This window comes from Diaporthe citri (assembly GCF_014595645.1).
Source record: "Diaporthe citri strain NFHF-8-4 chromosome Unknown scaffold_9, whole genome shotgun sequence".
In the NCBI taxonomy this organism is placed as follows: domain Eukaryota; kingdom Fungi; phylum Ascomycota; class Sordariomycetes; order Diaporthales; family Diaporthaceae; genus Diaporthe; species Diaporthe citri.
Genome location: NW_025064854.1, coordinates 2,769,931 through 2,796,132, shown reverse-complemented (window position 1 = coordinate 2,796,132; position 26,202 = coordinate 2,769,931). Strand labels below are relative to the sequence as shown.

Genomic DNA, 26,202 nt, shown 5'->3' with positions numbered 1-26,202 from the left:
TCTTAATTAAAAAGCAAATAAGTAAATATTTCTTTTTTTTACTTTAAAAAGGAGTTATAATTTTTCTATAAAAAAGCATTTAATTAATTAAGCATTAATCTTAATTCCTTATTAATTAAAGAAAACTTAAGCTAAATTTAGGCATTATATTTACTTTTATAATTTTTATTTATAATTAATTTTACTTCTTTTTTATAAGCAAGTTTTTAATTAATTATACCTTTAAGAATAATATTATCTAAAGAATAATTATTTATAAGATAAACTTTAACGCCTACTTGCTTATAAAAAGTCTTAATTAAAAGTTAAATAGTTTTATTAATTAATTTAGCAGCAATTAAAGCGAAAGGAATCTTATTAACCCATTTTCTAATATATATAGCTCTTTTCTATAAATAAGCATTATAAATATAAGTTAGTATTTATTAACCTTCCCCTTTAGCTTAATAAATCTTTTAAACTTTAGCTTAAAAGTCTTTTATAAGCATAAAAACCAAACTTCTTACATTTTTATTTAAAAAAATGCCTAAAACCTTTTTATCTTTTTTTATTTTAATATTAAAATAAATTAGCATAATTAGTATACTAATTAATATTAAGCTTTAATTAAGGCTTAAAGAAAGTAAAAAGATATTTTTAAAAGCTAATAGGTATTTTTAAGGAATCTAAGCTTCCTTAAATAAAGCTACTTTAAAGGGCTTTTAATTCTTTTATCCTAAACCATACATTACCTTAATATCGCTAAGAATAAAATAAGTATAAAGATATCCTTTTAATTATTTAAATATTAGGTTTATATTTAAGAAAAAGAGCATTCCTAAAAAGATATAATATAAGGTATTAAGAGCTTTATTATTAATAATAAAAAACATAGCTTTAGTTTTATTTAAATTAATGTAAACTTATTCTTTTATAACTTTAATTAAAGATAAAGAATTTCCATTATATATTATTAAGTTTATATTATTAAGCAAAGTATATAAAAGTTTATTATATTTATAATATAATAAGAGTAAGAAAAATTATTTTAGCTTTAATATTTAGGAAAATAGGCTATAAAAAGTAACTATTTATCCTTATATAAATTATTAAGTAAGCTAAATTAAAATATCCTTAATTAATTATATTTATAATAAATATAGTAATAAAGTTAACTTAATATTAAATAATTTATAATAAACTAATTAAAATATTAACCTTAATATTATTTCTTAAGAAAGTAATTATATTAACTTTAAGAAATAAGTCTTTAACGTGATTTTTAAAATGCATTAACTTAAAAGGTACCTTTAATAAGGTATATATTTTAAATTATATTATTAATAAGTACTTAATTAAGATTAAATTAATATTACTAAGCGTTAAGATATTTATAATACTTATTTTAATAATTATAATTAAAATTACTTAAGCTGCTTTTTCTTTAAATAATAAGAGTTATTAAATATGCTTCTTTAATTTTAAGTTTATTATACCTACTAAGCTTGCTTTTATTATAAGAGACTTAGCATTTTCCTTTTAAGTTTAATCTTAATTAATAAATAAGTTTTTCCTTTCCCTTACCTTCTTTCTATCCCCTAGCTATAACTTATTATTAATAATTTAAGATTAATTATCTTTCGCTTCTTTAAAGTCTTTAAGTTAAGTTTAATTAGCCTTTATAATTCTTATAACTTTATTTTAATTTTTAATATCCTTAGCTATATACTTTCTCTTAACTATAATAATATTTATTTAAAAAAGCTTATTATTACTTATAATTATAAGCTTTTTTTTAATATAAATTATATAATTTATAAAATTTATAAGTGCTAAGATTAAGCTAACTTTCTTTTAATTATTAAGCTTTTAAATTACTTTTAAGGTTTTTAATAAGGCCTTTCCTTTAAATAAAGGATCCGCCTTAATAAGCTTGCAATATTTAATTATATAAAATAAATTAAACCTTTCCTTTTTAAATAAGAACTTTAATTAACCATAAATATATCTTTTTAAACTATAGCTATTTTAATTATAATATAATTAAATATAAATAGGGTTTAAATACTTTAAAAAGCTAGTTTAAATATCTTTAAATAAGCTAAGAAATATTAATAACCCCTTTAGCTTAAAAGCTATTAATAAGCCATTTAAGGAAAGCTATCTAAGCTTATCACATTAATATATATCATAATCTTAAAAAGTATAGCCATAGCAAACTTTAAGTAACCCATCTTTTTTAAAGAAAAGCACTAAAACTGCAGCTTATGCCTTATTATTATTAAGGTTACTTTAATTAAGTTTTATTAAAAGTTATTAAATAAAATTTATAGCCCTTAGCTTAATTATTTTAAGATTGCTTTATTATTTATTATAAGAAAAAGCTTTAATATTTTATTAAAATAACCTAAATTTATCTTTAAACTTAATTAAATTAAGCTTTAACTTTGCAAACCTTTTAATAAGCTTATTTATATTTTATAAATCTTAACTATATCTTTTAATAATATTAATATAATTAAACCTAAATAAAAACTATTAAACTTATAAGTTTTCGTTTTAAAGGCAATTTAAAAAATTAAAATTATTTTAGCTTTTTTAAAGGAAATTTAGCTTTTTTAAATTAAATAAATTTTAATTAAAATTATTCCATATAAATAAATACTTATTTTACTTAAAATACTTAAGTTCTTAATTAATAATTTTTAATAAAGCATATTTAAAGTTTAGCTAAAAAATATTTCTTATTAATTTATAAGTAATTTCTTTCCTTGCTAGCTACTTTTTTAAATATAATAAAAGCGCCTTATAAAAGGGTTAAATTATAATAAAAGAAATATTATTTATATTATTAAGTTTTTAATTATATTTTGCAATCTTTCCTTTTTATGCTTTTAAGTTATTATAAAGATTATTATAAATAATATTTTTAATAATTATAATTAGGTTTATATAATAAGTTTAATTATTAAACTTATAAAAAGTAAAAAGCTTTTTTTTTTAATTTTTTTAAATAAATTATCTAGCAGTAATGCTTTTAATTATTTTTACTAAATTTAAAGTAATATAGCATTACTTAAATAATTTTAAAATTTAATTATTTAAGTAAGAAAATTAATAAGTAATAATTTTAAGGCTATTTAAAACCTTAATAATATTAATTTTATTAAACTTTAAAGTATTTAAATTATAAATTATAAATAAAGCTATTTATAGCAAAATTATTACATTAATAAAAAATAAAACTTTTAAAATATTAATTTAAATCCTTAACTTATTATTAATAATAAATTATAAGGTTTAATTAAAGCAAGGTTAATGCTTTAGCTAGTAATAAATAAAATTAGGTTTCCCTTTTTTCTTAATAAATTTCTTAAAATTCCTTTTTTAACTTTAAGTAGAAAAAGATAAATGGTTTTTAGGGTTTAAAGATATTTTTAAAATAAAAGTAGGTTTAGGAAGGCTTTAAGCCTAAGAGTGCAGTATATATATTATAATAATTCTTATTAAGATAATAAAAGGATAAAGAAACTTAAAAGTAATAATATTTTTAATTAAAGCAATTACTTTTAAGGAATTTATTTTTAATATTATTATAAGATATTTAAATTAAAACTTAAAGAATAAAGGTATTAATAAATATAATAAATAAAATAAACTTAATAAAAGGATATTTTATTAAAAGATAAGTATTATAAGATTATAATAAAAAAAGCCTTTTAAATTTATATTTAATGCTTTGCCTATTAATATTATATTAAATCCTTAGCAATTTAAATTTAAGTTTAATTAAAGCTTAAATAAGGTTATATTTTAAGTTTAAGCTTTCCATATAGTTTAATTAATATAAGAATATATAATATAATATTACTTATTAAATCCATAAGCAAGTAAGGTAGGCGCCTTAATTTTATATTATAGCCTTCTTTATTTTAAACTTAGGGTTATAATAATAATAACGAATATTAATTAAGAGTTTAAAGCATTTTTAATTAATATTAAGTAATATTTATAAAATTTAAATTTATTATTTTAATCTTAAGTTTATATTATTGCTATATTTTAAATATAATTTTTAGTAAGAAATTTAGAATAAATTTAAAGCTTAATAATATATTAATATAAGATTAAGATAATATTTTATTTAAATATTAAAAGTATAAAAGGTACTTTAAGATTAGAAAATAATTTTAAAATACTTATAATATTATTATAAATTTAATTATTTTTAATTCTTTTTTATAATAAGTTAAAAATAAATATAAGCTTTAATTAAAGCTTTAAGCTAAAATATAAAATAATTTAATAATATTTAATATAAAAATAAAAAAAGAAATAGAATTAGTAAATAATTAGCTTATAGCTAACTTTTTATTTTTCTTATTATTAATTAAAGATGCATAAGATTAAAATCACGCCTAGGCTAAATTACTAATAAAAACAAGCTATTTAAATAAATAAAGAATAAGTTCTGCTAAACCCTTTTAAGGATAACTTAAGGAGGAGCTTTAATATAATAAAGAGGGAAGATAAGAATAAAAGGAAGCTAGAAAAAGGAAAAAGATAAATATTTTAGAAATTCTTAAAAATAAGAAAAGCTTAATTAAAGCATTAAATATATAAAAAAAGAAAAGAGTTAATTTCTTAAAAGAATGTTTAGAATAAGCGTAAAAGCTAGCTTTTTATAGCCAGCCAAAATTCAGCACGATACCATTTCTTACGTAATTCCCTGCACCCGCCAACAATATTAATAATATATAAATAACGTGGTTTACCACCTTATGTTTAATATCACCTTATGTTTAATTTTCATTAAGTTTGCCAACTTTAGCCATTTATAGCACCCATTTAATGCAAATAATTTAATTAAATTTAGCATTAATTAATGCTAACTACTTTTAATTACTTATTTTTAATTAATTTCATTAATTTAAAGGAATTAATATAATTATAATATTAATTTAAACTAATTAATTTTTAATAGGAAATATATATTTAACATTAAATAATACTAATTATATTATTAAAAACATAATCCGCTATAAATTAATAAAATAAATATATTTATATTAATTAATGCCAATTAAGCTAAATTTACTATAATATAATTAAAATTTAATTAACTAAACCCTTCTTTATCTTTCTTATAAGTTCTTATATTATATTTAATTTTATTATAATTATTATATTATCTTTTAATTAATTCGCTATAAATTAACTCCTTAGCACTATTACTTATTTTATTAGCTAACCGCTTTCCCTTTTATTTCTCTTAAATAAAAGCTTAAGATTTCTTAATATTAAGTGCTTTTTTAAATTGCATTTAAGTTCTTTTAGCCTTTTAATATTTTATAAATGCTATATTAACCTCCTTAAAAATATAAACTTAATCCTTTAAAATAATTAATTTATGCACCATTACTTATACGCTCTTTGCTATTTAATTAATAGCCTTTAAAATTAATATAAAAAAGCTTTTTTAATAAATAAAGATCCTACCCTTAATAAAACTTAATTGCTAAATAATTTATTAAGTATTTAATAATATTTAAAACTTTTATTTTAAGGAGAAATAAACAGGGATTATATTAAAGTTTATAAATAAATATTAAGTTTAGAAATTATAAAATTAAGGTCCTAAGAAGAAATCCCAGCTTCTTTAAATACAGATTTAATATTTTCTACCATAAAAGTCTTATTATAAGCTGCCTTAAACATAAAAAAGAATTTAAATTTAGTAATATAGTTAATTAAGGCTTAAATAAAGAGGTTAATCTCATTATTATATGCGCGTTTTAAAGGTAAATATAACGCGATATTTAGTAATTAAAGTAAGTAAGATAAATATAACAATATATTAATAATAATAATCTTATTATCCTTGCAATATTAATTAAACTTAATTAATATATAGCTTTTATAATTATTTATAATTAATATTTAATAATTAACATCTTTCTTTAGCTTAATATGCTTATTAAAATACTAAATTCATTTTAAATTAATTTTATTATTTATTTATTTATTAAAAGTAAGCTTAATAACTTAATTATTTAAAAAACTTAACTTTATTACCTAGTTAATAAGGTAATAAGCGCCTTAAATAATTATAAATAATGAAATTTACAACCTGCTTGCATTAATGCATTTAATAGCAATTACCCATTTCTAATTACTAAGCTAAATTAATTTAGCCTTTTCATATTTATTAATGCATATAATAACTATTAATATAATAATTATATTTATTATAAAGCTAATCTTATTAAAGTTATAAAGGTTATTATTAATAATTTAATACTTAGCTATTATATTATAAAGTAGTTTAAATTAGTTTTTAATAATCTTTAAATCTTTATAAAGGGCCTTTTAATAATTATAAGAATAATTAAACTTAATCTTAAGGCTGAGTTATTAATTTATAAAGCGTTAAGCTTAGTACTTATTAATAAGTTTAGCATTACGTAATGTTAATAAAAGGTTGGCTATATTTTTTATATTAAAAAGTTACAGGGGGAATTTTTAAGTATTTTACTTAATAATATATTAAATAAGCATTTGTTTTTTAATTGGGTTAAGTTTATATTATTTAATGCATGATTCTTTATTATTTTATTGGTTATTTACTTTTTTGCATAAGGTTTATTTAAGAATGTAATAAATTCATATAATATAAGTAATATTTAAGGGTTTCTTATGATTTTTTTTAAAATCTTAAATAACTTTAATAGCTAAAAGGATTTAAGATTTATTTAATAAGGGAGATATTTATGGTTCTTAATTTTTAACGCATTAAATGTTTAAATAAGTAAAGTAATATAAGATTAATGCAAAAAATAAGGATGCAATTTATATTAAAAATAAACCTGCTTATTAAAAGTTAATTACTTTAAACTTTAATGCAACCATATTAACCCCTTTAAATTAATGAAATTAATTAAAAATAAATAATTAAGAGTAGTTGGCATTAATTAGTGCTAAATTTAATTAAATTATTTGCATTAAATAGGTGCTATGGATGGCTAAAGTTGGCAAACTTGATAAAAATTGGACATAAGGTGATATTAAATATGAGGTGGTAAACCATGTTAATGCAAGGCATATAAAAAAAAATATTGTTAAAACATTGATAGTATGTTACTTTTATATTAATATTCCATTAACTTGCTTGCAGCACCTAAACAAAAACCCCCCCTCCCCCTGGTAGGTTGTGCGAACACGATTCAAAATACCGGGAAGACTCGGCGTTTCCTGCGGCGCATTCCTGAGTTCCTCAAAGTACTTGACAGGCAAGAAGACTCGTGGTCGGTTAGGATTCAAGAAATCCCGTATGCAAAGAGGTCGGCCATGTCTTGTATGCTGTCAAGATGATTCATACATCAATTATAGAGCTCTAGAGACAGAAGGCATTGAAGGCTCTGACCATGCCATAACCATTTCCCATTAGGCTTGCGGCATCACTTGTGTACCGCTGTCTCGAGTTGTCACCGTCGAACTCGACAAGTGGTATGCCTGGTAGCCGTCTGGCAGGCAAAACCTGGGACCAGAGGCTCCACACGAGCCAGCCGACCGAGACGACGGCTGTCAAGAGCAGAATCGGTGACATTATGGGAGACAAGCTTGAAAACCTGAAGGAGACAACGTTGATGTCCGGCTAGCGGAAATTGGGGGAGAGGGGGGAGCACTTGGCGAGCGAAATCAAATACAACGAAGACTGACCAACAGGCCCCCAATACTGAGGGGCAGTTGAAGCAGGTGCTGTGCCGCACAGCATCTCACTTGGCTTCGGGCTGAGAGGGCAGAACATAAATAGCCTAGATAGCTGCCCTTCTTGTGGGAAATTACAACCAGACGGTTCTATCAATTTGAGCATTTATTATGCGTACTGGTGGCCTCTTTCTTGTTCTTCCCTATTCGCGGGCATGGTTCCGCCTCGAACTGCAACTTGATCACTCGCTGTCTCACCGCGATATATTCCGTGTCGGGTAAAGACCGCCCACGGCGTGTAATGCCTGTAACGCAGTCCGTACTGTTGGTTTTGTAGTTAGCTATATAAATGTAAATTAACTTAACTGCACTTGCAAGGCTACTTTTAGACACATAAGCACTTAGTGAAAACTGTAATATTCGTTCTGCTCTTAATTGAAGACACCTTTCTCTTGTCTCTATCCCTCCCCCTCTGAATCTCTCACTCTTTAGTCTCCTTTTCTTTTCTTTTTCTTTTCTTTTTTTTAGTCTTCTGTATCATTTACTTGACCACACATGTGGTAGCTTCCAACGATTAGTTCTATAATCTATCCTTTCAACCCAATAGTTTCTTGCCCAATCTGTGTGCTGAAAAAATCACATTTGTCTGCAAAGACTTCGAAAGATTTCTGTAACATCATCTTCTACATCTCTGAGAATGAATTGTGGGAGCGCTGCAGCCAAGACAGTGGTTTATTGCACGGCGATCCCACTAGGCAGCCGCGGTGGGATCAACAGCTAAGCCGCCCGGTACAGCTCGCTTGCCCACATGCAGGTTGCAGGTTGGGACCTAACCCCGCCTTGGACATGTGGCTGCCTGTTTGCCTTGCTGATGAGATGAGTCAAAGTGAACTTCGTTAATTCTATTTGATCCTCTCCTGGGTGCTTTTATACCCAGATTTTTCGATCAATTTTACTCAGTCGACAAAATTACAGCTTGCCTAGCCCAAGCATCACCAATTGTTGTCTTGGGACAGGCGCCTGAGGCGCCTCTAACTGACTTGTGCACGAACAAACAATGTCTTCCCAAAGCGATGACGAGGCTGTCATTATTGACCGCGACGATGTTAGCAACTACAATCCCGAACAGATCTTGCCAGAGTCACCTGAGGTCATTCAAAAGCTCAGAGCCTGGCTCAAGCCCACTTCGTACGACCTCGAAAGCAGCGAGTACCGCAAACACCTTGGTTCGCACGCCCCAGGTACCGGCGACTGGCTGACGACCAGTCATTCCTACAACGATTGGCTGCAGAGCGGAGACACCGGACTGCTCTGGATCAAGGGGATTCCAGGATCAGGGAAATCGGTGTTGGCGGCAAGCATCATCAAGGAGATATCAGCCAACGATCAAGGAAGTCCAGTACTGTACTTCTTCTTCCGGCAAATTATCGACGCAAATCATGAACCGGTTGCACTTCTCAGAGATTGGCTGGATCAAGTCTTGGTGTACAGCCCGCCTCTCCAAAAGAAGTTGAAAGGCTACGCCGTAAAAGAGGGATATGGCGACAAAACTCGAGCACTTGCCACCATGTCGATGCAAGACTTGTGGGAGGATCTTCGACTCGCGCTTTCTGGACTCCCCGGCAGGGTATATTGTGTCGCGGACGCTCTCGATGAAATGGACAGCGGCAATGATGCCTTCCTGCAAGCTTTAGCTGAGCTTGGGAGCTGGAATCCTCCAAAGGTCAAAGTACTGATTACGAGCCGCCCAGTCCCTGCTGTCGAGGGTCCTTTGCGACACGCAAAGTGTACCCAGATTCGTCTCCAAGAGAACAAGGTCGATGCCGACATTTCGACCTTTGTACGCTGGGGATTGGAGAATACGAATATCTGCCATGATGATCAACAACTGATCCAAGAGGCCATCCCTGGCCGGGCGAATGGTCTCTTCCTATATGCTAAGCTGGCCATGGACGCTTTCCTAGAGCCGGGGGCCAATATCAAGGCAGTTCTCGACTCTTTGCCAGCCGACATGAACCAGATGTACACCGACTTGCTCCACGAACACTCCCGCAGATCTGGAGTCCCTGACGCTATCCAACGTCTGATTCTGCAGTGGGTAACCCATGCGACACGCCCGCTCAGACTCCTCGAGATAGCCGAGATGATAAATGTGACATACAACAACGACACCGATCGAGACATGAGGTCAACCAAGGACCTTGTCAGGGCTGCATGCGGCCCGCTCTTGGAGATCCTGCCCGACGAGACCGTCTGTGTCATTCACCACTCCTTCACAGAGTACCTAAAGGGCACGACCAGATCGCCTGAAGATGGTGGCTACCCCGTGCTTCTTTTTGGGGAGACACACGCTAGTCTAGGCTCTGCATGCCTGGTTTACTTGCTGTCCGGTGTCTTTGACGAAGTTAAAGAAGCACAAGACACCAAAGACATCAAACTGAAGTTCAAATATCCTTTCTTAGCTTACGCACTGAACAACTGGCATGTCCATGTTGCTAGATCGACAGCCGCAGGCCACGATCAGACCGACGTCAACCTGGTGCTGGAAAAGCTGATGCGCGATCCAGACTCCATAGAGACCTGGACCAAACTTCAGTGGTTCACCATAGGCAATGCTGACTCTGGGATAACACCGCTGCACGTCGCAGGGATGCATGGGCTCACTGCATACGCAAGACACCTGCTCTTGTCTCCCGTGGTCAACGTAGATGCAGTGGATGTTCACGGAAAGACCCCCTTGTGGTGGGCTGCCTCAAGCGGGATGGCCGACATGGTTCAGGTCTTGATAGATGCTGGCGCGAATCCCGACCAGGAAGAGACTAACGGCGGCCGCAAGCCTTTACATGAGGCCGCCTCGAAAAACCATCATGGGGTTATCAAAGTCCTCTTGGGCGCCGGAGTGGACCCATTGACGAGGAAGACTAAGGAGCATCCAGGAAATTGGTGCGGAAACGCACCGCGTTCAACTGGACATACGCCTCTGATGGTAAGTAACGTTACCGTTGCAGCCTGCGTACATGCGTCAACTGTCTTGGTTTTGCTGACTCTGTATGTAGTATGCTTGTCAAAACGGGCATCTCGAGGCCCTGGAGGCATTTCTGCCTTTCCTCAAGGATGACGAATCTGTTCATAAAGCCCTGGCCTGGTCTGCTGGAGCGGGCCGACACGATCTAGTCCAACGGATCCTCCAGCACCCCGGGGTCGACATCAACCGCAAGGTCCATGGCGGGACACCCCTGTTCATGGCAAGCCGGTGGTCACACATGAAGACCATGAGGCTTCTGCTGAATGAGGGGGCCGATCCTACGATACGGTGCGAGTTTTATGACGAATTTGCTGGGGCAGGGGCCATGCTGCCATTCCGTTTCAATGACGACGACGACGACGGCCAATCCAGGGTCGTTGGCCTTACAGCATTATATTCCGCACTCGAAGGTTTCCAGGGAAGAAGGGCCCCGAAAGCCGAGCCAGAAGAGCTAAAGAGCCTGCTAGAGTTGTTCGTCGACAAAGGGGCCGATATCCATGACCGGTCGCCTTCCGGAAATTCTCTTCTGCACTTAACGACTAGTAACCCCGTTTGGTTCAGGATTCTGCTCGACGCAGGTGTTGATGTCAATGTCGCCAATAACGATGGTTGCACTGCTCTTCATAAGGACGTGTCGGTTGAATGCTTGTCTATACTGGTGGAAACTGGCATGGCGGACATTAACAAAAGGGCAACTTCCGATGGAAAAACTCCACTTCTTCTCTCGCTTGATGGCTATCACGAGGAAACGACCCTCAAGCTCATCGAATACGGAGCCGACTGTACCATTGTCGACAAGGACGGCAACGGGCCCCTGCACATCTTGTTGCAATCGCACAACTCAAAGCCGGATGTCATTGAAGCGCTCCTAAGCGCTGGTGCAGACCTGAATCTGAGGAACAAATCCGGACAAACGCCCCTTGACGTCATGTTCTCGCGAGATTCAGCAGTATTTGATTCGATAAACGTCATGATCCAAGCAGGTGCCGATATAAACACGAGGGACAACAAGAATGGCGCCACACTCCTCTTCCGCACGATCTCCGGGCGTGACTTCAGACCAGAAGAAGACTACCGAGAGGCTATCACGAGCCTCTTGGAACGCGGGGCTCTGTTGGAATCTCGAGATTATGAGGGAAGAACCTTGCTTCACGAGGTAATCAAGTCACAGAAAGGGCCACAGGCCTCTTTCTGTCAACAAGAGCCTGGTCCTTCCCGCTTCGATTTCCTTGTGAGTCTGGGCCTGGATATTCATGATATAGATTACCAGGGCAACACTTTGCTGCACGAGTTATGCTGGCGGATCAACACCGACTCCTATACCAAAGACACTCTCGCCATATTGGAGATGCTCCTCAGCTTGGGCGTTGATGTCAATCGACCCAACAACCGTGGTCGAATGCCGCTTCATAGGCTTTGCATTAAGGCTGAGGGTAGTCGCGGCGACAAGGACGAGTCTCATCTTGACCTGGTTATTTCCTGTACGAAAGACATCAACGTTCGGGACAAGGACGGCATTGCCCCGTTGCATCTAGCTGTCACTGTGTCGGAGTATCTCACCAAGAAGCTGCTCGAAGCTGGTGCCGACCCCACGATTGAGACGTTCGAAGGGTTGACGCCGCTTCACCTCGCCGCTAGATCTCGAAAAGGCAATATCGTTGGCATGCTTCTCGACGCTCTTCATAGACTAGACTCAGATCAGCCACCTAGCAGCCTGATGACCCAGGGAGCCTGGCTCAAAAGAACGAGCAGCAGCGCAATTACCGGAGTCAACGCTGAAGCCAACGGAACCACACCACTCTACTATGCTTGTCTCTCAGGACGACCAGAGATAGTCTCCATGCTCTTCAACGCCGGAGCAGACGTCAAGGGGAGGAATTTACGATCCGCAATCACTGGATTCGAGGGCGAACTCGAACTCTGGCGCAGGAAGACCCCTCATGAAGCGGAGAATGGAGCTTGTGGCGGCCTTACAAAGGAAGACCTCACGCGCCCGTATATGGGGGGCGGCTGCAACGGCAGGTACCATGCCGATCCCACAGACGACACTGCAAGGCTCGAGGAAATTATTGAAATGGTCTTGGACCATGGCGGTGATCTGACCGATGGAATTTCTTTCGCAATGCGTTCTGAAGGATATGGGTCAATAACCGACACAACATCCGACTGTCGGGACTATGCGCTGAAGTGCCTGTCTGATGCAAGCAAGAAGCGACCATTGAAAAGTTCGGAACCTCCGTTGCGATTTGGGCCGAGAGCGCCGGCTTTCGACGAGAAGCTGATCCCTCACCGACGTCAAGACCTGCGCAAGGCACTCAGTGAGCCGGGAGTCATTGAGCCAGGGAGAGCAAATGAAAACTTGTTCATCACGCGACTCAGACGTCGCGAGTACGATGTGGTGGAAGATTTAGCCAATCTGGGCGTTGACTTCCTTGCCCCTCACATGAACCAAGGGCTTACCAACTTGGGAACCCTCGTGAAAGGAGGCTTTACTTCTCTGGTCAAGCGGATTGGTTTGCTCGTGGCTCAGGAACAAGTCGACAAGGGCATTTGGCCTACTCCAGGCGATGGAGCCCAGCCTGTGTTCGGCCACAATAGGACTTGGACCCATGACGTATCCAACTACAACGGCAACGATTATCGCCAGTCATTCTTACTACAAGCAGTCCACCAGGAGATGCCCATGTTGGACATGGTCCGTCTTCTTGTAGAGGACTTCGTCGTTGACATTGATGAGCTGCACGGAGAATACAAGCAGGTTGACGGTGGATACGAACTCGATTCGCCGAAAGATAGTGCTCTTCACTCGCTCGCCAAAGGATACCACTGGTGGCACGTCGCCCAAGCTCTGCCGTACCTGATCAGCAAGGGCGCAAATCTCGAGGTCAAGAACTCGGGAGGCCAGACACCACTGCATATAGCCTTGGGCGCGGAACGTGGCCTCGGACTTTTCCACAAGGACGCCGCCCGTCAACTCGTCCTGAGTGGAGCAGATGTCGATGCTACAGATGTGGCGGGACGAAGTTGTCTTTCCTATGCCGCTGGTGATGTCGAAATGACCCGTCTCTTAGTTGAGCATGGAGCGACGATGCACGCCGATGCAATTTTTGGTGCAATTAACAAGAAGCAGCCCGAAGTGCTTGATATTCTGTTATCGGCGGGTGTTGATGCCAACATTCGATTCGAGAAGAACGATAAAGAACCCTGGAAGATCCAGGGTGGGTTCTTCCATCAGTTGGATAGTAGAAATCTACCAGACGCCGAATGGTATCCCTTGCATCACGCCGCGGCCGTGTCGAGCCAAAACATTTACGACCAGAAAGACAGGGAGGCACTCCGCGCAACAGGCCTGAGGTTAATCGACGTCCTCTTGTCGCATGGAGCAAACCCGTTTGCTACTTTTGTGAAATGCTCTGGGAAAGAATGCTACCACCAAAAACTTTTCTCCCGACGACATGCGGAAGACTTGTTTGGCTCCAGTCGCTTTGGCAAACTGCCCGATGGATATAACGCCACGGCAGACCTGGAGTGCTCTTTCGAACCCCACCTGCACGAGGACTGCGTTGTCCTGCACCAGCTCATAGCTGACGGACACATCGTACTCCCCTTCTTAAAGCTGCCAAATATCGACGCAAATCACCGAGACGGCAGTGGTCGAACCCTTCTCCACGCAGCTTGCTCCTCTAGACGAGGTCCCGATGTGCCGCTAAGTCTGGCCCCCTGGGATCCATGGGATCCCCAGACATCGACAGAGACGTCTCTATTCCGCCATCTCGTCTCCCTCGGCGCGGATGTGGGAGCGCGGGACGACTCGGGACAGAACGTGCTACACCACATGCTCAGGTGCCCTTCGGACCGCTTCTACCACTTACCAGCTATTGACAGATCACTTGCATATTCGCTGGAGAATCACCCCTCGATCATCAACCAGAAGGACAAAGACGGCAAGACGCCGCTGTACTTGGCAATCGACCGAGCCGTTTGCGACGACAAGAGGACAACAGCAGCCGACGCACTTCTCAAGGCCGGGGCGGACCCTCTCATCGCAGACAACCAAGGCAACACCGTCCTCCACGTCCTCTCTCGCATACTCTGGGTCTCCTCCATGCGGCCCTTCTTCAACAGGCTCATCGAACTCGGGTGCGACGTCAACGCCCGCAACTCAAGAGGCGAGACGCCACTGTTCTGGTACTATGCCGGGTTCAGGGGCAACGAGCGCGAAGCTTACAAGCGCCTCTTTGACCCGGAGTCGCGTGCGTACGACGAAATGTGCGGCATCTCGTACGACGAAGCGGGCGGCCTCGCGGCGTTCGAGGCGGCCGGCGCGGATTTTGGTGCCCTGGACAGTGCCGGGCAGAGCCTATTGCACGTTGCGGCGGAGGGCCACGTCCTCCGCTTCAAGACCCTGACGGCGAGGGGGCTGGACCCCATGTTGGAGGATAATGGACGGAAGACGGCGGTTGATGTCGCGGCCGCGTGTGGGAATAAGGGGGTGTTGAGGCTGTTCAGGCGGGTTGATGCTGTGGACGATGCCAAAGATGACAACGACGATGGATCGGTTGATCTGGGCGCTGTTTTCTGCGCTTGAGTTGTTTTGTTTCGATCGGGGGTTTGTTTGCTTTACTGTCTAGGGAATGCCTCCCCTTTGGAGCTTCCGCGCCTTCTGCGGTAGAAAAGTGTCAGAATTGGTCTGGGTGCTTTGAGGAGCTGCGTAAAGTAAAGAATAGCTGTGCCTCAGCCGGGCTCCCAAGGCAAGACATCGCAGTCTCCTCTTTTATTCCCATAGCCGAATATAGCACCGTTCAGACGTCTTCAACAACCCTCCCCCAGACCACCTTTGTGAATGTGATAGAAAAGCGCCTGCAGCTGCCTGTTCCAACGAGTAAGCCCGGTGGAACCGCGGCAGTATGGCGGAGCGTACTTCGCACAAGAATGTCTTTGTGGCAACTGGCAAGTCGCCGCCCGAAGGACCAAGCCTTTCCTTCAGCTCCTGGAGGATGTGGCTGGTGAGGCCGAGCCAGTCCCCATCCTTCAGCTGGGTAGTAGTGACCGGCGTGTCTTCTCTGGGCTGACCCTCTGCACTTGTGGTGTTGACGGTGGGTGTTAGTTCGTGCTGGGGGTTAGGATTTACCTTCTTCTTGGTGCGGGAATCAGGTAGTAACCCCCGAGCTGCAATTATCTCAGGATATAGTATCAGTAAGAGATGTCGGTACACGTACATGACTGGATAGTGCTTGAGTCCGCACTTGATTGGTCCGAGTCCGAATCCGAATCAACTGATATCGGTACTGGCACACTCCGCTTTCGCTTCTGCGAGCGGCTTGTTGATCGCGTGACTGGCATTCCGTCAGTCAGCATAGTATGCAATATATTGTGACGCTGAATGAACCGAACGACGGCTCGAGTTCTTCGGGCATGGCGGAGAGGGACTGTTCAATGGGCCGAGAGAGGAGAGGGCCTGGAATATATGGGCGTGTGCCTTTTAAGGTTCCAACTCAGTATGGGTGCGCGTTTCCTCGTGAAATTTAAATTAGTCCAGCGCGTTACCTTGTGGACTTTGAGGTTACTTCGTTGCATCCTCAACGGACAGTGGAAAGCGATGTTGACAAATAGGAACCACGGACTGTTACAACGAAATCGACTCCGAGTCACATTGCGAGCAGAAGTGGGAGGCAGTACGAGGGTTGGTAGATATTATTACCAAGAAGGGAAGACTGTGTCTTAGACGTATGGTAGTCTAACAGTAGTGTATTGCTGACCTAGGTTTACGGGATACCATCCAGGCCACAGTGAGCAGTGAAATGGTGCTTACCTAAGCTGCCGAGCCGGCTGGCCAACCCGCACCCCGCGATTCCGGTTGGGGTTTCTGGAACCTTTGCGACGGCGAATGGCAATAGCGCATCTCTGGTCTTTGGCCACCCACTTCCCATTCCCGCCTTGTCATCCACCAAACCACAGCTTCCCTCTCTGCTGTCCAGCTGCGAAGCGACACTACCACCCACAGCAGAACAGGTCAATCCACAGTCGCCATGGTTCTTCAAGATCTCGGACGCCGTATCAACACGGCCGTGTCCGACCTCACCAGGGCGCCAAACCTGGACGAGAAGGCAAGCTCCTGCTCTCCCATCTCCCCAACCTCATCATGACTTCCTGTCGCAAGCGCTGAGCTGACGTCCGATGTCCCCTGCTCCAGGCATTCGATTCCATGATCAAGGAGATCTCCGCCGCCCTCCTCGAAGCCGATGTCAACGTGCGCCTCGTCCAGCAACTGCGGAAGTCCATCAAGTCGACCGTCAACTTCAAGGAGCTGCCCCCAGCCGTCAACAAGAAGCGCCTGATCCAGAAGGCAGTCTACGACGAGCTCGTGAACCTCGTGAACCCCCACAACGAGCCATTCAAACCAAAGAAGGGCCGCAGCAATGTCATCATGTTTGTCGGTCTACAAGGTGCCGGAAAGACCACCACGGTCGGCAAGCTGGCAAGGCATTACCAGGCCCGGGGCTTCAAGGCCTGCATGGTGTGCGCCGACACCTTCCGAGCCGGTGCCTTCGACCAGCTGAAGCAGAACGCCACCAAGGCCAAGATCCCATACTACGGTAGCCTGACAGAGACGGATCCCGCAGTGGTCGCAAGAGAAGGTGTTGAGAAGTTCCGGAAGGAGAAGTTCGAGGTTATCATCGTGGACACATCAGGAAGGCATAGGCAGGAGTCGGCGCTGTTCCAGGAGATGGTCGACATTCAGGAGGCAGTGAAACCCGACGAGACGATCATGGTACTGGACGCGAGCATCGGTCAACAGGCCGAGGCGCAAGCAAAGGCTTTCAAGGAGGCGGCTGATTTCGGTGCCATCATCATCACCAAGACGGATGGCCATGCCAGCGGTGGTGGTGCCATCTCAGCAGTCGCGGCAACACATACACCGATCGTGTTCATCGGCACCGGAGAGCACATGTTGGACCTCGAGCGCTTCGTGCCAAAACAGTTCGTCTCGAAGCTCCTGGGCATGGGTGATATGGCAGGCCTGGTCGAGCACGTACAATCTCTCAAATTAGACCAGAAGGACACGATCAAGCACATCACCGAGGGCGTGTTCACCATCCGCGACCTGAGGGACCAGCTCCAGAACATAATGAAGATGGGGCCGCTCTCCAAGATGGCGGGCATGATACCCGGCATGAGCAACATGATGGCGGGCATGGACGACGACGAGGGCAACGCCAAGCTGCGGAGGATGATGTACATCTGCGACAGCATGACCAAGAAGGAGCTCGACTCGGACGGCAAGCTCTTCATCGACCAGCCCGAGCGCATGACCCGCGTCGCCAAGGGCTCCGGCACCAGCGTGAGGGAGGTCGAGGACCTGCTCACGCAGCAGCGCATGATGGCCGGCATGGCCAAGAAGATGGGCGGCAACATGAAGAACATGCAGCGCGCCCAGGCGGCCATGGGCGGCGGCAACAAGGCCCAGCAGATGGCGGCCATGCAGAAGCGTCTGCAGTCGATGGGAGGCGGCGCGGGCGGTGGCGGCGGCATGCCCGACATCTCCAGCATGATGAAGATGCTGGGAGGCGGAGGTGGAGGCGGTGGGATGCCGAACATGGGCGGTATGGACATGAACGCCTTGATGAAGCAGATGGGCGGCATGATGGGCGGTATGGGCGGTATGGGTGGTGGAGCCCCACGGGGTGGGAGGCGGTAGTGCAATTTGCGCTGTGGTAGAGGTGTCAAAACACGCGCATGACGAATAGAGATGGGTATATTGCATAGGCCGGCGTTTTTGGGTGGCCATAATGGCTGGGAAGATGAAAGTATCATAATTCAAAGCTGACTTGAGGACCCCATCGCTTCCTTAACCCCCCTCCCCCCTTTTTCTTACCAGCACCCGCCAACATAACTGGCCTCTTGAGGCAGCGAACCCCATTTCTTGGCGTGGATGATGTTCTCAACTCCCCGACTTCCAAAACGAGCATACCACAACGACAATGAACCCCCGTTAGACCATGCCAACTAGATCCCACCATCGCCCCCTCAATTCCGCACATGAGCCTCCGGCGGGACCCTCGGCGGGACCCTCGGCAGGACCCTGGGCGGCATGTTGATGACGACGCCTTGCTCCTCACCAGACCAGTCCCGTCGCTCGACGTCGCGCAGCCAGCCCCTGGGCATCGCCTTCTCGTGCTTGGACTCCTCCCGTGCCGACCGGACGATGACGCAGTGCGTCAGTACCGCGACGAAGGCAATCGTCGAGAAGGCCACCCAGAAAACGAAGACCTCTCCCATCTTCGGATCTCGGGGCCTGGGTGTGTTTTGGTGGCACTGAAGCCGCCGGGTGTTTGTGCTTCTTGAGGTGCGGCCTGAACAGCTCTGATGGTTGCTTTTCGAGGTTGTTTGCTTGCTTGGACTTGCTTCTTGATTCAGCGGACCTGAGAGCCTGTGAGCATATTCGCCATCTCAGCGCGTTGCCTGGCTGAGGAATGTGGCCTGGGTGAAGAGGCACGATGGACTCCGTTTACTCACCACGTAAGTTGTCGAACTCAGCAATAAGGAGTCAGCGACCAGACCACAGATCTCGTCGCGCGGTGCTCGCACGTGCAAGAGAGACGTTGAGAGTTCCTGATCAGGGAGCAGGTCCGCAACGGATTTCAAGGCCGACTTGGCTTTCAACTTCCTTGTTTCAAGGTGGACGCATACTATCGAAGCTGCGGTTCGTTGTTGTTGAAGAAAGAGGTGGCCATAACCTCCAAGCAAATGGGAGCAGTTTTCAAACGACAGAACCACAACGAAGGCCACCAAGTTCGGATGGTGAGTGACGGTATGAATCACTTCGGCAGTAGCTGCCAAACCTCCATCTGCAACCCCTGCGGCGCAAAAGACTCTTCAGTGTGTTGGACAGCAAGACAATCACATGAGCACGAGGAGAAACGTTTATGAATAGTTCCAATACTTCATTTCGTAGATATCGAAGCCCTACCGCTGGACAGCAGCAATCTACCTGGGTACGTACGCCTTTGAACCATGCAGCTACACGCCTTGCCCTCCATCTCCACGAGGCGGGATCTGGTCCTGACTCAGACGGTTCTTGCCTTGAACATAAATCAGTCTCTTGCGCCAAATATAATAGCCAAGGTAATACGCATGTATCACCAAACTGAGCGTTAGTACCGAGGCAAGGCTGAAAATGATGACCTCGTCCTTTGAGGTTGCTATCCCTGTGGTCGTTTGAGTCTCGCTTGCATTCATGATGTTGATGTGTTGTTTCTCGATGTTGGGAATCTACGGTCTTGATCCGAAACGCCTTGTACTGAGGCTTTATGGTCCGAGTAAGAGGAAGGACGGGTTGAAACCTCAACATTTCCTTTTATTTACAAGACTCGAGGGCCATGGGTTCCTTTGTCGCCGTCGTTGACTGGGACTCCACTGTTGCGGTCACTACCATGCACTCACACCGCATAAACTGAGAAGCACCATAAGGGGTGATAACGTTGACTTCAATTTCAGGGTGAAAACAGCCGTGTGCTGCTGCTGTAATACAGACGTATTCCATGACTCACTGCTTCAACCCAGCCCCTACACGACTGACGGGCCTCCTTCCCGAGCAACCCTGACCTCGTCATCATTTCCACGAACAGCTTTTGAACCTTCCCTGCGCCTCGTGTGAAAGATTCCCTTGATTTTGAGGCCATCCCGAGTACTTCCACAGAGCTTCCCTGCCACGACAAACAGTCCACACGCCAACGTACCCACGGTGATCGCGAGGAAGAAGTAGAACAGCGAGCTGGTAACTGCCATTGTGACAGTGTTTTTCAGTGACGATTTGCGTCGTTTGGAACCCTTGATGGTTGAGGCGCTGACATGGCAGCCCTGATAATGTGAATGCCGCCGGTTTCAAGTACTTGGGGCGGGCAACAAGACTATGACGAGGTATGATCGGGAGCTGGTCACAGCGGGGCTCCGGCTGGTTCGGAAGACGTGTCGGGGTGTCACAGAGAATAAGCTTCCGTATTCATTCACGTGATCTCTCTAGCTTCTAGAGTGCTCCAGTCAGATGCAAACCACATCAGACTACACTATCTGTGACGGGTCTGTCGTCCATCGCAGGGCTACTCGATCCGTCAACGCGCTACGACTGCCGTCTCTCTCCCTACTGCTTCGCCATGATCGGTAGTCCTCCCGGAGACCGGGGAGGAGTTTGAAGATGTAAAGAAGCATGACAAATATGCCTATCACCAAGAAGAATCCGATGACGCCTTGTGTTGACTGATCCATATCAGCGTTAAGTAGCTTTCAGATCTGTTGTTAATGTTATCAATAAGTCTCCACGCTTTCTCGTGTAGTCAAGTTTTGCAGTCCTGCGTTGTTATTTGACAGTCAGGATAGAGCTCCTTTGTGGTTACCGTGAAGGTAGCTACGGATTGATATGCACTTATATCCACTAACTTTCGAGAAGACCTGGTGAGGATCATGCGATGTCACTCGAGATGGAAGATGCATGTGTTTTTCATCTTTGCAATGGACGATGACTCGCATTTGTTGCAGTCGAGTCCCCGAAGGAAGCTATGTGAGTGACTAAGAGCTAGCTCATCACTTGTGGTCACCGGCACTGCTCGTTCCTCGTCTCAGATCATCCAGCCGCTGCTCTCTGACACAGCTCAGCGGATAGGTGGCATAGGTTGCCACGGCAAGCAGCTCCAGGGTCAATGTCCACTGGCCCCCCTCACCCCGCCGAGACCATGATACCAGTGATCGCATCCCAAGTGCCGCATAATACGCTGGTGCTGGTTATTTAGGATGCTCCCGTAATCCTTCAAGCCCTGAAGCTGTCTCGGTCCCGAAGTCTGCTTCTTGATTCCTCTGCGCCACAGAAATTGAGGGGTAGATGAATGTGCAATAGAGTAAAGTGGTTAGGCGCGGTGCACCTGGAGGTTGCTGCCATTACACTGGTCGAATACACTGGTCGAATAAGCTCGCCCCAGACACCTTTAACCCCACGTCGGGTTCTTGTGCCCACTTACGGGTTACTGTATTGTACGAAAACCCTATGCAGCTTCCCGATCATGTGCCCGCACCACTGTCAGTTGTCAGCTGTCAGCTTCCTTGGTGGCACCCGCGGTGCCGAACACTGCATGCAGCCCGGGCGAGCTAGTAAGCAAGCACGTTTGTTACCTGGAGGAGCTGAGAGACAGCGCATTTACGTGGCGTCGACCTTTTTGCTGAGGCCATGTAAGCTTACGTACTAAACACAAGCTCAGAAATCCTTGGCCGAGACTTGCAGAGTCCCAAGCACCAAACCAGTATAGTGTGCTTGTGCACTTCTTCAGAGGGGCCTCCAAGGTCTGCAAGGGAAGATATTGTGTCTGAGAAACGCTGGAGGGGCAGAAACCTAACTGAATGTTGGGAATTCAACGGCCTCACGGCAACGTGCCGCGAGGCGTCCTGGGCAACCCACACGGGGACCGTTCTCGAGTGACACTGCAATGTTGCATGTGTTGACAATCTGCCAGGCGCCCTGCTTTTGCACGATGCCGCCGCCCGCGGCTGGGAGGCTGAATGGCGGTCGGGGCTGAATTAAGCCCAGGGATCCTCGGGGCTAGCGCGATGTGTGTTTAATTGTGAGGGGTGAAAAAAGAAGTAGGATCAACTCGTTCTCTCGCGGGTTTGAAGCAGGAAAGTCGACTCGGTGACCGAGTTATGGCTCGTATAAGTACGCCCTCATCTCCTCCTTCTGTCCTTCGTTGAGCAGCATGGACTGGCCGTATCACAGCCACGTTTGCTCTCCCTCTCGTTGTCTGCTATATATCAGCCCGCATTCGCTCCCTGTTCGACTTTCCAATATCCCTTCAAAGCCTATCTGTACTGCCCCGTCACTATGAAGACCTCCACTGTCGCTCCGTTGGCCTTGGCCATCACTTCCGCCTTCGCGGCTCCTTTTGACCTTGTCTCCAAGCGCCCACTCGCTTCTCATGAATGGACTCGTTCCACCTCTCCCTTGAACTCCAGGGCCAACTGCCCAGCCCTCCTCCCAGCTGGAGAGTTCGAGTTCCCTCACTACATCACACAGATCTCTGCCTCACAGCCCGACAAGGCCTTCGGCAACCAGTACAATGGCGTCTTCACCCCCAACGACATTAGCTCTATCTTTAGCTTCGACATTCCGGCCAGTCGTACGGACGCCAACTGCACGTTGCAGTTCATCTTCCCGAAGCTGGAGGACCTGAAGACGAGCTCCTTCTCCTACAGCGGGGGCGGGAACTTTGTCTTCGAGGGATATAACGCTGGAAGCTGCCCTGGTGAGTTAGCCTCGTCTTGGCCAAACACTCTCGCAAATGATCACGCAAACTGACTCGGTGTGCTCAGGCCCTGCGACAACTTACAACAACCAGCCAGCACCGGGACCATACCCTGCGTTCCCACCCGTGCACATGGAGCCCGGCTTCGTCTACACTTTGGAAACGGGGCCTTGCTTCGTGGGGGCCGGGACCTGTGTTGCTGGCAGTGAGTATCTCTTATGATTATCGCTTCCTTGTTTATTCATTGAGTGGCTATAATTGGAAGGATTAGTAGCTGACTTGGGCACAGAAACCTCGACCAATGACACATCCTTCACGTATTTCCAGGACATTGGAAACGCCGACATTGGTGATTGCCCCATCGGAATCTACACCACGTACAGCTATCTTTGAGCCAACCCATATTTGACCCCAGGTTGTCGAGATAAGCAGCGTCGAGAAATTTCACTTCCAATGATGCATTATCAGAGGCAGTTCATTTTCGAATGGCGGCATCAAACCACAGTTACTGCTTCACAATGAGCGGCGCAATTAGCCAAATATAATGTCTGCTTTTTATTAGTGCTTACTCCCTCTTCAAACTTGACATGCAGTGTGCTGGCAACCTCGGCCGACTTTGGATTGATGATGATGGCCCGCCATGAAGACCAGAGTGGCCCGAGCAGTCTTTATGACATGCGCACCTGTCCTATCGCCTGTATTCTCAAAGTATGGGAGTGATCGCAGTACCGGCGCTACCATACCCATCAATACCTTCAGAGTAGTAGCCACATGGTCGCCACCGACAAAAAGATGTCTAAAAATAAATAAATGAAAAGCTATATAATGCGACGATATGCAGAGTGTTCACTCACGGATGTAAATCTCGTATCTGCACCAAGAACCTGGTATTGCGCTTTCACGAATACAGAACTCCGCCGCCCTGCTGGAGCTGCAGCTGCGATTTGCTTATTCTATCGTGAGAAAGCACTAATCTAGAAGCTATACGCGATACTACAACGTGTTTCCAACGTTGCATCAGGGTTCCAGGCGTGTTCCAGGGATGCGGTGAACTGTACAGACCGTGAACAGGGTCAGAACAGTGTTGCATTAACTATGGGGGGCGAATCGGCTTGCGTCCTGCGTAACAGAATTCTGTGGAGGAACTTTATTTGATAGCTTTCTTATGTCGACTCGTATTTTCCTGGTACCCTGTGTGAGCGACATTTCCCCTGGCCGGACGAACGACTCCGTGGACAATGTTCATCCAGTTATGTGTTATGCGACGGCCGGGCGAACGCACAGCAGCTCAAATTCATGGACGCGGCGATCCTGGGATTTACATTCACTCACGAAGGGTGACTGCCATGCAAGGACTCAGCCTTACTCATTAGAAGCGAATAATTGCCAATTTGCTATTCATAAGAATATTGATACGTCTTCGGTAATGGGAAATACACAATAAGGCCGCCAGCGACCACCCAACCTAAGAGGTTACATCCCATGCAGCCGTCACAACAGTCCCGTGGACCTATATCTGGGATCGTCCATGGAGCAATTCGAGATCCCAGGATCTTTGTATGAGCACGCGTAAAGAATGTGACCCGGCCCGCCAAGAAAGGAGAGGCAATAAGGAGGTTGGCTACTCCTGTCTTCAATATAAAGACTGTCCAGTTGAGACTCTTCTAAACTCTATTGCTTCATTCAATCTTTGCACTCGTATCGCCGTGTCCAGAACCCCATTCATCTCTACCTACCTACTCTCGTCTGTCTTTTACTCACTGCTCTTTCTTTGTAATTATATATTGATACCTCACAATGCATCGTTCCCTTGCTCTCCTCGCCCTTGGATTGGGCTCCACTGCCCAAGCCGCGATCATTGATATGGAGGGGCTACCAGATACCGGACTTGATACTTCATCATGGGAGACAGGAATCGCTCCTCCAATCGCAAACCTGGTGGATATCAATGATATGCAAATTGCTGCTAAGAATACACTCGATGCTGCAGATTACGCATACTATCGGGCAGCTGCTCTAGATGAAATCAGTATGATCATTTGACAGAATCACGGAAGCTTCATTACACAAGCCACTGACAGTCCGTCAGCTTATCAAGCCAACATGCTGGGCTGGTCGAAATTACGGCTCAACGGGTTCAGCTTCGCAGATGTTTCCAACGTGAACTTGAAGTACGTGTAGATTTTTTGACCCAGTTCCGATCCAACCTAGTGCTAACTTTTCTTTCCTAGGACAACCATTCTCGGCTATAACTTCTCCATGCCCTTCTTTATCGCCCCGGCCGCGCAAGCTGGCCGTGCAAATCCCGGCGCCGAGACCAACCTTGTCAAGGCCGCCGGTGCTGCCGGAATTCTCTACGTGCCCTCCATCTACAGCTCGCAGTCTATTCAGACCATCGGCGCTGCTGCCACCCCGGGACAGGTCATGTTCCACCAAGAGTACATCTGGTCGGACAAGGCCCGGCTGCAGTCCGAGCTAGACCAAATCAAAGCCGCGGGCTTCAAGGCCATCTTCTTGACCGTTGACAACACGGGTGTCAATGGTATCCGCAACCGTCAAATGCGTTTCTCCCGCGGACGCGAAAACCTGCACTCGGCAAAGTGCACTCTTGCCTCGCTCAAGGAGCTTCAGAACATGACAACCCTTCCGATTGTCCCCAAGGGCGTCAAGACAGCGCACGACGTGAAGCTGTGCGCTGATCTCGGCTTCAAAGCTGTGTACATCTCCAACCACGGCGGCCGCGTCGTCGACCTCGCGCCCACGGCCGTCGAGGTCCTTCTCGACGTCCACAAGAACTGCCCGGAAGTCTTTGGGAAGATTGAGATCTACGCCGACGGTGGTGTCCGGCGAGCCTCGCACGTCCTGGCACTCCTGGCGCTCGGTGCGCGTGCGGTGGGCTTGGGCCGGCCGGCCATGTTTGCGAACATCTACGGCCAGCCCGGAGTGGCCAAGATGATCAGCATTCTGCAGGCTGAGCTGACGACGGAGATGCAGCTCATGGGCCAGGCTGATGTCGACAAGTACCGGGGAAACACCATCTTCGTAAGCCATCTGAAACATGGTTCGATCTCAGACAAATCACTGATTCACAATTCTGTACAGCCCAACACCAGGCAAGTCGAGCTTGAGTACTTCGGCGCTCCGCTATGACGGATATCGAGGGAGGTTTTGTGGGATCGAGCAATTCTATGCCGTGTCGGGCCT

General features: G+C 43.6%; 6 protein-coding genes across 6 annotated transcripts; 4 read left to right on the top strand and 2 right to left on the bottom strand.

Moving 5' to 3' along the window:
* Positions 1-8,743: 8,743 nt before the first annotated feature.
* INS49_015861 (uncharacterized protein) lies at positions 8,744-15,299 on the top strand (the record flags this gene model as incomplete). The annotated part of the gene is made up of 2 exons (XM_043176539.1): positions 8,744-10,672; positions 10,743-15,299. The coding sequence occupies 2 exons, from the start codon at positions 8,744-8,746 to the stop codon at positions 15,297-15,299; spliced, it is 6,486 nt and encodes a 2,161-aa protein (XP_043019994.1).
* A 39-nt stretch (positions 15,300-15,338) lies between these two features.
* INS49_015860 (uncharacterized protein) lies at positions 15,339-16,128 on the bottom strand (the record flags this gene model as incomplete). The annotated part of the gene is made up of 4 exons (XM_043176538.1): positions 15,339-15,374; positions 15,633-15,880; positions 15,931-16,047; positions 16,101-16,128. 4 exons carry the CDS (start codon positions 16,126-16,128, stop codon positions 15,339-15,341), a joined length of 429 nt encoding a protein of 142 aa, XP_043019993.1.
* A 788-nt stretch (positions 16,129-16,916) lies between these two features.
* Positions 16,917-18,410, top strand: INS49_015859 (uncharacterized protein; the record flags this gene model as incomplete). Its single annotated transcript, XM_043176537.1, has 1 exon — positions 16,917-18,410. One exon carries the CDS (start codon positions 16,917-16,919, stop codon positions 18,408-18,410), a length of 1,494 nt encoding a protein of 497 aa, XP_043019992.1.
* Positions 18,411-18,739: 329 nt separating this feature from the next.
* INS49_015858 (uncharacterized protein) lies at positions 18,740-18,991 on the bottom strand (the record flags this gene model as incomplete). The annotated part of the gene is made up of 1 exon (XM_043176536.1): positions 18,740-18,991. The coding sequence occupies one exon, from the start codon at positions 18,989-18,991 to the stop codon at positions 18,740-18,742; it is 252 nt and encodes an 83-aa protein (XP_043019991.1).
* A 3,586-nt stretch (positions 18,992-22,577) lies between these two features.
* Positions 22,578-23,391, top strand: INS49_015857 (uncharacterized protein; the record flags this gene model as incomplete). The annotated part of the gene is made up of 3 exons (XM_043176535.1): positions 22,578-22,998; positions 23,066-23,203; positions 23,288-23,391. 3 exons carry the CDS (start codon positions 22,578-22,580, stop codon positions 23,389-23,391), a joined length of 663 nt encoding a protein of 220 aa, XP_043019990.1.
* A 1,404-nt stretch (positions 23,392-24,795) lies between these two features.
* On the top strand, positions 24,796-26,148 carry INS49_015856 (uncharacterized protein; the record flags this gene model as incomplete). The annotated part of the gene is made up of 4 exons (XM_043176534.1): positions 24,796-25,027; positions 25,088-25,169; positions 25,230-26,040; positions 26,101-26,148. 4 exons carry the CDS (start codon positions 24,796-24,798, stop codon positions 26,146-26,148), a joined length of 1,173 nt encoding a protein of 390 aa, XP_043019989.1.
* Positions 26,149-26,202: the final 54 nt, after the last annotated feature.